We start from the raw sequence: 10,581 nt of genomic DNA, 5'->3' as shown, positions 1-10,581 counted from the left end.
CTGTCTGTTCCTTGAAACACAAAGCCATGGGCTGAGCCAGACTCCCTCCGGGTGACCTCTTGCACCACAAGTCCACCTTTTGAGAGACATTTCTCTTTCCTAACTTTGAGTCTGAACCTTCCAAGCTGCACTTTGCAGACATTTCCTTCTCTTCCTGCTAGCAAGAAAACCTACATCATCTCTGAAGCCACATTTCACCTAGTTGTAGGCTGCTACTATAGTGTCAATTCAGCAGGTGGAGTGAATATCCCTCAGCAAGCTGATCTAAAGGGGACTTATAGAAGAATGGGTGATGCCATCAGTATAGAGAGCTAAGCACCATGGGAGATCAGTGGGAAAAGGCAATGGTCCGGATTGAGAACTTGTTGGCAAGAGCCAAAAGGAAAGGTGGTGTCCTTGGGTGCAAGGTACCCCATGCTCTGGGGACAGGGTACCTCATCTGGGACAGCTTCCTGCCTGTAGCACCCTCTCCGCTGCACAAACCCCACACTCTGCCCACACTTACAAGTGTCTCACAGAAGCTTTGCACACCTCACTGCAGGAGGTTCCTGCATTCCCCAGGCTCAGGAATGGATGCTGTATTCCAGGCAAGTTTGGGTAGTGCAGGAAAGGGAGACAGGAAGGCGGGCTCATGGAGCATGATGAGCAGCGTTCAGGCACCCCCAGCCGTGGGCATTCCCCATGTGCCACTTGGAGGCATGTTCCCATGAGGGAAAGTTCTCAGATAGTCTGGGCAGGGAGTGACGGGAAAGCGCAGCCCAGCCCTGGGGAGGGCGCATTCAGGCAGCTCTCTTGGGGTCTGGCACTGGAGGTGGCTCCTGGCCATGCTCTGCTGCCTGCAGCCCTTTGCTTCTCCCCATGAGAGCTCCGTGATCTGCTCTTTGAAACCGTGCTCCCCTGCTTTCAGCACAGGACAGGTGTTTGTGGGGGTTCTTAAGAGCACTTTGTGTGTGAAGGCATCATACACAAGTGTTGTAAGCACAGGGCAAATGGGAAAGGACTGATGGACGCTGCAGCACTCCTTGCTCTGCACTAAGCTACAAGGAGCAGAGAACTTCTCCCTGTTTCAGTATTGTTCTGACTTTCTGTCATACAAAGAATGTTTTATAGCACCCCCCTCCCAAAAAAAAAAAAACAAACACCTCAGCAGTGTTATGCCAGTAAATAAATAACACAGTCCAAATGACTCTAAGGCCATGCTGATCCTCTCTTGTGCAACCAAGACTCGAGTCATGAGTACAAGTAGTGAACTTTACAATGAAGTTGGATTTCATCTGTCATCCCTTGTGAACATCAGAGGTGGACAAAGCACTGCTTCAGAGCAAAGCTGACTCCCATCCAACCTGGCCTTGAGCACTGACAGGGATGGGTCAGACACAGCTTGTCTGGGCACCCTGTGCCAGTGTCCCACCGCCCTCAAAGGGAACAACTTCCTCCTAATGTCAAGCTAAATCTCCCTTTCTTCAGCTTAAAGCCATTCCCCCTTGTCCTTCACTGCACAGCCTCATAAAATGCCCCTCTCCAGATTCTTTGCAGGGCCTGCTTAGACACGGGAAGATTGCTAAGATGTCTCCCTGGAACCTTCTCTTCTCCAGGCTAAAGAGCAACATCTCTCAGCCTGTTTCCGTTGGAGATGTGCTCGAGCCCTTAGAGCATCTTTGTGACCTTTCCTAAGCCCATCATTGTAGGATCAGAAGTGAACAGAGGTTGGAAGGGACCCCAGGATGTCTCATGTCGAACCCACCAGGAACAGGGTCAGAGCAAGTGGTTCAAGGCTTGATTCAAGCTGAGCTGGAAATTCCCAAGGCCAGAGACTGCACAGCCTCTCTGGGTGACCTGATGCAGCCCTTGCCTGAGTCGATGGGAACAAGGTTTCCTTCTGTCCTGCCTGAACCTCTCCTCTGTCACTATCCCCCACTGCCTTTTGTCCTCCCACCAGACACCATGGTAAGGAGCCTGGCTCTGTATTCTCCATGTCCTCCTTCCCACTACAGGCAGCAAGTCCCCAATAGCCTTCCCTTACCAAGATCTCAGGTCCCCATCAGCCTTCCCTTCTCCAGGATGGACAAGCCCAGCTGCCCCAGCCTCTCTCCACAGACACCGTGATCCAGTCCCTGCCTGTCCTGAGGGCCCATTGATAAACTCACACCTGATTGCCAATAGCATTCCTGAAGTGGGGATGTGAAGCCTGGATGGAGTATTCCAGATCATCCCTTCCCTTGTTCTCCTGCTGTGCTCCTGCTCATACAGCCCACGATGCTGCTGTCCTCCCTTGCTGCCTCCTGTCCAGCTCTGGCCCACCCAGATCTTTCCCATATGCTGTTCTCAGCCAGGCAGCCCCAGCCTGTGCCATTGCAGGGGAGCTCCCTGCAGGGACCCCTGTGTCCCCTGCTCTCCTGCCCAAAACTCCCTGAGAGCTCTGCAGCCCCCCCCATGCTTTCCCATCGCCCCACACCAGCACAACAGCCCCGGCCCTTGGCCTCCCCAAGAGCCCTTCCTGCTGCAGGCACAGAGCAGCCATCCCAGAGCTGGAGCAGCCAGAAAGCTGCTTTCATTCCCCTTCATTCCTGACATGTGAGGACATATCACAGAGAAGAAGTTGCTGCAGGATCATTTATTTCCCTTAAATACAGTCAGAGACCAGAGTGACACAAAGTCTGTGGGTCACACAACACGAATGGCAACTTAATTAGGAGATGAAACCTGACATTTCTATTAAGAAAACATAATCACAAATTGAAATAGGAAAACAAATGTAAAGCAGGAAAGACAGACATGGCCTGTCATGACCTACACTGGAAGCCCTTTCAAGGCTAAAGCAAGCAGCGTATATCTGCTGAAACACATCTGGTCACCAGCTTCCTCACAGCATCCTTGAGCTCCTGGTTCCTCAGGCTGTAGATGAGGGGGTTCACTGCTGGAGGCACCACCGAGTACAGCACTGACACCACCAGATCCAGGGATGGGGAGGAGATGGAGGGGGGCTTCAGGTAGGCAAATGTGCCAGTGCTGAGAAGAAGGGAAAGCACTGCCAGGTGAGGGAGGCACATGGAAAAGGCTTTGTGGCGTCCCTGCTCAGAGGGGATCCTCAGCACGGCCCTGAAGATCTGCACATAGGACCCCACAATGAAAACAAAACAGCCAACAGCAATCAGGACACCAACCACAAGAAGCCCAACTTCCCTGAGGTAGGAGTGTGAGCAGGAGAGCTTGAGGATGTGGGGGATTTCACAGAAGAACTGCTCCACATCATTGTCTCGGCAGAGGGGCAGTGAAAATGTATTGGCTGTGTGCAGCAGAGCACTGAGAAACCCAGTGCCCCAGGCAGCTGCTGCCAGGTGGACACAAACTCTGCTGCCCAGGAGGGTCCCATAGTGCAGGGGCTTGCAGATGGCCACGTAGCGGTCGTAGGACATGACAGTGAGGAGATAAAACTCAGCTATGAGAAAAAAGAGCACAAAAAAGAGCTGTGCAGCACAACCTGTGTAGGAGATGGCCCTGGTGTCCCAGAGGGAATTGGCCATGGATTTGGGGACAGTGGTGGAGATGCAGCCCAGGTCCAGCAGGGAGAGGTTGAGGAGGAAGAAGTACCTGGGGGTGTGGAGGCGCTGGTCGCAGGCTGTGCTGGTGATGATGAGGCCGTTGCCCAGGAGCGCAGCCAGGGAGATGCCCAGGAAGAGCCAGAAGTGGCAGAGCTGCAGCTCCCGCGTGTGTGCGAATGGCAGGAGGAGGAACTGGGTGATGGAGCTGCCGTTGGACATCTGCTGCCTCTGGGCATGGGGCACCGTCAGAGGAGAAAAAGGCAGTGACAGGTTAGGACAGGAGGGATGTCAGATACAGAAGTTCAGTTTACACATTCACAACTGAGCACATATTAGCAGGAGAGGAGAGGTTCAGTGTCATCGGCAGTCATGTCATTACACTGCTGAGGCTTCCTCCTAGGTACAGTCAGAAGAGCATTGCATCAGGCAAAAAGTCTCAGTTCTTTGCAGAACCAAGAGAGCTGCAGTGTCCATCAGTCCTCTCTCACTTGCCCTGTGCTCAAGCTTGCACTGCCTGTAAGGTGCCTTCACACACAAATTGATCTTAAGAACTCCCACAAACATCTGTCCTGTGCTGAGACCAGGGGAGAACGGTTTCAAAGGACAGTCCACAGAGCTCTCATGGGGAGAAGCAAAGGGCTGTGGGCAGCAGAGCACAGGCAGCAGCCACCTCCAGTGCCAGACCGCAAGAGAGCTGCCTGAACGCACCCTCCCCAGGGCTGGGCTGCACTTTCCCCCCACTCCCTGCCCATGTCTCTGCTGCCTGGAGCTGTCCCTGCCAGGAGCTGCTGCTCTGTGCCCACCTCTGCTCCCTCTCAGTGCTCCCAGAGCCCATGCCATGGGCTGTGTGCTCAGCTCTGCCCTGCACACCCCTGCCTGTGCAGGGGCTCAGGAGCAGCTCACACAAGCCCTCACAAGACTCTCGGTGCCTCCCCCAAAGCAGAGAAGTAAATTCCCAGCTCCCACTGCCCAACCTGCCCACCAAGAGGGAAAACCATCAAAGCTCAGGATCCTTCCCTATCAGGTAAATGATGCCTCAGTGTCTTTCAGAAGGACCCTCTGAAGAAGTACTCAGAGTGACGGCAGATTGGAGCAGCGTCACCCACACAGCACTTCACTTCCCTGTCAGGAGTTTCTCCTTTCCCCTCAGCTCCCCCTGAGCTCCATTGGGAGCTCCCGGGCAGGCTGAGTGCTGACCCTGGCAGGCAGCAGAGTCCCTGCCCCTGCACACAGCCTTTGGGCTGCAGGGACCCTGCTGCAAGGGCAGCGCTGGGCACCCCTGGCTGCACACCCACATTCACACCCTGCAGCCAGCCCCGGCACAAGGGACCTGCCTTGTCCTGTCCCTGCATGGTGCAGGGGGAAGCCCTGCTCTGCAGCACGTCCTCCACCTTATCTACAGAGAGAAACTGCAGCTGCATTGCCCTGCACCCAGTGCCTTACCACAAACAGGGCTGGGAAGGTTTCTCCTTCAGAAGGTTCCTCCTCCTCCTCCTCAGCATCCTCCACTGCCAAGTGCCTTTAAGCTCCCTGTGTCTCGCAGGTCTCCCCTCGGTCCCAGCTTAGCAGCAGAGGTCCAGCCCAAGGTGGCTCTGCCTCTGCCCCACTGGGCTCCTTCCAGGGCTCCCTGGGGCTCCAGGGAAACACCATGGGAAACAGCCTGAAGCAAGCACTGATCTTACCTCCCTCAGCTGGGAGGCACACTGCCTTCCTGCAGTGCCAGTTCTCTGATGATACAAAGATTTAAGGCTAAAAATCTTCGTTTCTTACAATCAATCAATGAATTTGAAAATGGCCCTTTGAGAACATCAAATCCAACCATTAACTTATCTCTGGGAAGTCCACACACTGAGCATGAGAACACCTCTGGTAGGATACCCCAGAAACTGAGGCTTTAAAGCTGAATTTTACATCCTACCTTAATTTCACTAATTTATATCCTATCCTGTTTGTTGTTAAACATTCTGCTATACATTAGAGCATAGAAATCAGCTGAACAAGTTATGTTGATGCAGAAACTTGTCCATGTATATAATCGTACTTAAACACATTTAAGAAATTCTTAACAACTGAGTAAAGCAACCAAACATTGCCCTCAATTTATAACTGGAATTCAGTACTACTATGTTTGTTGGCACAGCGGCAAGAAGCGAGCACACCTCTCTGACGACCCTAGAACTTTTAGTCCCAAGAGAGAGATTTTTTGAGCTCTAACCCCTAACCCTAACCCTAACCCTAACCCTCTCCTGGACCGCAGTGTACTGTGGGCAGCATCTCCCTCATAGTGAGACATCTCTGAGAGCCCCCTAACCTCTCCAGTTTAGCTAATAGGGGGATCATCTGGCTGGGCCGATCCTGCTGCTCACTGACACTCAGCCCTTCGCCCGCTGAGGAGTGCTTCCAGAGCTGCTGTGAGTATTGTGCTCTGCTTTTACTTTTCACTTCACCAAGGGCAGCTTTAGCATAGGGATGCATCTAGATCTGTGCACAGCCATCTAGCTCCATCTCAGTGGGTTGTGTCAGGTTGGATATTTAATTGCAAGTGCGTGTATATTAGCTTCAGTGATCAAGTGCTGTTAGAAATCCTGTGATTGAGTTTACAAATGCAAACTGCTGCTAGCTGGCATTTGTGATCCTTTAGATGAATACTAGGCCTGAGACTAAGATGGAATCCAGTGGCACGCAGACTGCTCTCGGAGAGGGAGCTTAGAAAGCAAAGAGATCCAATCTGAACCTCATGACTCAACAAGAGGGTCTCCCTTATTCCTTTCTGTTTGCAGTTTCTATACACATGATTTCAGTTCAATGCTGTGTAAATCGCTTGAATCCAGTCCTGGATAAATCCTTGCCAAGTCTGACACAATCTCTTTTTGTAGATGGTGGAGTGGGGCCTCGCCACCAAATCCTGAGGAATCCTGCTTTTAGAAATTCACATTAAAATCACTTCTGCTGTTATCTGTGGAAGTGATTCTTTCAGCAATCCTAAACAGTTTCAGAACAGGCATGGGGGACTTCTCTGGGAAACACATTCCAGTGTCTCACCACCCTCACCAGAAAGAATTTCTTCAGAGAACACAGTTTCTGTTTCACTGCAGAGAAAGGAGGCAGGAGAGAAGGGGTGGGGAGCACACACCCCAGCCCCGACTCCGCACAGGGCAGTGAGGGGTGCTGCTCTTCACTACAGCACAGCTGGGCTGAACTGAGTCAGTGCTTGCAAAGAAACCTGTCCTTGTCCCTGATGAAGCTCTACAGGCCACAGGCTTCTCCACAAGTACCAGCCCAGCTGTTTTTCTTGTCATGTCTTGCACAGAGTCACAAGCTGTAGCACAAGGGGAGGCCCTTGTTGCTCTTTTTCCTGGAACACAGGGAAGTAGAAAATGAAATACTTTTTTTAATAATGAAACCCATTCCAGTGACCACGGAAAATATGGAACAAGATGCTAAAGCCCTACAGGTTTTACCAGGAAGAGCTACAATTAGCTAAAAATTCCCTCCTGCGCTGTTTCCTTTCCCAGCCCATGGATACTTTCCTCAGTAAGTGGCAAGTGCACATGACACAGCAAGAGATCAAGCAAGGCCAGGCAAGGCAAGGCAATGCAAGACAAAGGAAGGCAAAGCAAGGGAAGGCAATGCAAGGCTAGGGAAGGCAAGGCAAGGCCAGGCAAGAAATGGCAAGGCAAGACAAGGCAAGGCAACTCAAGGCAAGGCAGGGCAACTCAAGGTAAGGCAAGGCAAGGCAAGGCAAGGCCAGGCAAGGCCATGACAGGACAGGCCAGGCCAGGCAAGGTAAGGAAATGCAAGGAAAGGCAAGGCAATGCAAGGCCAGGCAAGGCAATGCTAGGCAAGGCAAGGCATGTCCAGGCCAGGCTAGGCCAGGAAAGGCGAGGCAAGTCAAGGCAAGGCAAGGGAAGGACAGGCCAGGCCAAGCCAGGCAAGGCAAGGCATGGCAAGGCAAGGCAAGGCTAGGCAAGGCAAGGCAAGGCATGGCAAGGGAAGGGAAGGGAAGACATGGCAAGACAAGTCAAGGCAAGGAAAGGCAAGGCATGGCAAAGGAAGGAATAGCATGGCGAGGCAATGCGAGGCAATGGAAGGCAAGGCATGGCAAGGCAAGGGAAAGAAATTCATGGTGAGTTGAGGTGAGGTGAGGCAAAGCCAGGGCAACAGAAATAAAGACATAGTGAGGCAAGGCAAGGGAAGGCAAGGCAAGGGGAGGGAAGGCAAGGGAAGGCAAGGGAAGGCAAGGGAAGGCAAGGGAAGGCAAGGCAAGGGAAGGCAAGGCAAGGCAAGGCAAGGCAAGGAGAGGGAAGGAAAGGGAAGGGAAGGGAAGGGAAGGGAAGGGAAGGGAAGGGAAGGGAAGGGAAGGGAAGGGAAGGGAAGGGAAGGAAAGGAAAGGAAAGGGAAGGGAAGGGAAGGAAAGGAAAGGAAAGGAAAGGAAAGGAAAGGAAAGGAAAGGAAAGGAAAGGAAAGGAAAGGAAAGGAAAGGAAAGGAAAGGAAAGGAAAGGAAAGGAAAGGAAAGGAAAGGAAAGGAAAGGAAAGGAAAGGAAAGGAAAGGAAAGGAAAGGAAAGGAAAGGAAAGGAAAGGAAAGGAAAGGAAAGGAAAGGCATGATGAGGCAAGGGGAGGCAAGGCAATGCAAGGCAAGGCAAGGCAAGGCAAGGCAAGGCCATTAAAGGTCAGGAAAGGCGAGAAGAGGTAAGGTGAGGCGAGGCAAGGCAAGGGAAGGAAAGAAAAGGCAAGGCAAGGCATGGCAATGGAAGGCAAGGCAAGGGAAGGGAAGGCAAGGCAAGGCAAGGTAAGGCAGTGCAAGGCAAGGCAAGGCAAGGCAATGCCAGGCAAGGCCAGGCATGGTAAGGCAAGGTAAGGCAAGGCAAGGCAAAGCAAGGCAAGTCAAGGCCAGGCCAGCCCAGGAAGGGCAAGGCAAGGCAAGAAAAGCCCTGCAAGGCCAGGACAGACCACATCAAGCAGGGCAAGGTCAGGCTAGGCCAGGACAGTCAAGCAACGGAAGGTATGGCAAGGCAATTCAATGCAAGGCAAAGAAAGGCCAGGCCAAGCCATGCCAGGAAAGTCTAGGCAAGTTAGGTAAATGCAAGGCAAGACCAGGCAAGGCCAGGCTAGGCTAGTCCAGTCCACAGAGTGTGTTTTACCCACCACCATTTTGTCTGATCTCAAAAGTTAAGCAGAGTCAGGTTTGGGTCTTGCTTTGCCTTTTCTTTCCTTCCCTTCCCTTGCCTCTCCTTGCCTCACCTCTCCTCGCCTTTCCTGGCCTTTAATGGCCTTGCCTTCCCTTGCCTTGCCTTGCATTGCCTTGCCTCACCTCGCCTTGCCTTGCCTTGCCTTGCATTGCCTTGCCTCACCTCGCCTTGCCTTGCCTCTCCTCCCCTCGCCTCACCATGCCTTCCCTTTCCTTGCCTCGCCTTTCCTTTCCTTGCCTCGCCTTTCCTTTCCTTGCCTTTTCTTTCCTTGCCTTTTCTTTCCTTGCCTTTCCTTGCCTTGCCTCGCCTTGCCTCGCCTCACTCTGTCTTTATTTCTGTTGCCCTGCCTTGTCTTGCCTCACCTCGCCTCACCATGAATTTCCTACCCTTGCCTTGCCATGCATTGCCTTGCATTGCCTCGCTTCACCTCACTGTCTTTATTTCTGTTGCCCTGCCTTGCCTCGCCTCAATTCGCCTCACCATGAATTTCCTTCCCTTGCCTTGCCATGCATTGCCTTGCATTGTCTCGCTTCACCTCACTGTCTTTATTTCTGTTGCCCTGCCTTGCCTCGCCTCACCTCGACTCACCATGAATTTCTTTCCCTTGCCTTGCCATGCCTTGCCTTGCATTGCCTTGCCTTGTGTAGCCTCGCCTCTCCTCACCTTGCCATGACTTTCCTTCCCTTGCCATGTTTTGCCTTGCCTTGCCTTCCATTGCCTCGCATCGCCTTGCCATGCCATTCCTTCCTTTGCCATGCCTTGCCTTTCCTTGCCTTGACTTGTCTTGCCATGTCTTCCCTTCCCTTGCCATGCCTTGCCTTGCCTTGCCTAGCCTTGCCTTGCCTTGCCTTGCCTAGCCTTGCCTTGCCTTGCCTGGCATGGCCTGGCCTGTCCTTCTCTTGCCTTGCCTTGACTTGCCTGGCCTTTCCCGGCCTAGCCTGGCCTGGACATGCTTTGCCTTGCCTAGCATTGCCTTGCCTTGCCTTGCCTTGCCTTGCCTTGCCTTGCCTTGCCCTGCCTTGCCTTGCCTTGCCCTGCCCTGCCTTGCCCTTCCTTGCCCTGCCCTGCCCTGCCCTGCCCTGCCCGGCCCTGCCCTGCCCGGCCCGGCCCGGCCCGGCCCGGCCCGGCCTGGACATGCTTTGCCTTGCCTAGCATTGCCTTGCCTGGCCTTCCATTGCCTTGCCTTGCCTTTCCTTTCCTTTCCTTGCCTGGCCTGGACATGCCTTGCCTTGCCATTTCTTGCCTTGTCTTGCCTTGCCTTTCCTTTCCTTCCCTTGCCTTGCCTCGCCTCACTATGTCTTTATTTCTGTTGCCCTGCCTTTGCCTCGCCTCACCTCAACTCACCATGAATTTCCTTCCCTTGACTTGCCATGCCTTGCCTTCCATTGCCTCAGCTCTCATCTCCTCGCCTCTCCTCACCTCACCATGACTTTCCTTCTCTTGCCATGTTTTGCCTTGCCTTGCCTTCCATTGCCTTGCATCGCCTCGCCATGCTATTCCTTCCTTTGCCATGCCTTGCTTTACCTTGCCTTGACTTGTCTTGCCGTGTCTTCCATTCCCTTGCTATGCCTTGCCTTGTTTGCCTAGCCTTGCCTTGCCTTGCCTGGCATGGCCTTGCCTGTCCTTCCCTTGCCTTGCCTTGACTTGCCTGGCCTTTCCTGGCCTAGCCTGGCCTGGACATGCCTTGCCTTGCCTAGCATTGCCTTGCCTGGCCTTGCATTGCCTTGCCTTTCCTTGCATTTCCTTGCCTTGCCTGGCCCGGCCTGGCCTGTCATGGCCTTGCCTTGCCTTGCCTTGCCTTGCCTTGCCTTACGTTGAGTCGCCTTGCCTTGCCATGAGTTGCCTTG

General features: G+C 53.3%; 1 protein-coding gene across 1 annotated transcript; it reads right to left on the bottom strand.

Moving 5' to 3' along the window:
* Positions 1 to 2,736: 2,736 nt before the first annotated feature.
* On the bottom strand, positions 2,737 to 3,779 carry LOC133263252 (olfactory receptor 14C36-like). The gene has a single exon (XM_061442967.1). It carries the CDS (start codon positions 3,759 to 3,761, stop codon positions 2,814 to 2,816), a length of 948 nt encoding a protein of 315 aa, XP_061298951.1. The 5' UTR covers positions 3,762 to 3,779; the 3' UTR covers positions 2,737 to 2,813.
* Between the last annotated feature and the right edge of the window lie 6,802 nt (positions 3,780 to 10,581).

The sequence above is a fragment of the Pezoporus flaviventris genome, unplaced genomic scaffold (genome assembly GCF_033815535.1).
Source record: "Pezoporus flaviventris isolate CSIRO_AGI_PZ_B2104156 unplaced genomic scaffold, CSIRO_AGI_Pfla_v1 ptg000259l, whole genome shotgun sequence".
NCBI lineage: Eukaryota > Metazoa > Chordata > Aves > Psittaciformes > Psittacidae > Pezoporus > Pezoporus flaviventris.
The sequence above is the reverse complement of the archived record's forward strand: the minus strand, read 5'-3'. Positions and strand labels throughout refer to the sequence as shown.

Coding starts and splice junctions, on each gene's coding strand:
- LOC133263252 (XM_061442967.1), bottom strand. CDS start 3,761: ATGTCCAACGGCAGCTCCATCACCCAGTTCCTCCTCCTGCCATTCGCA.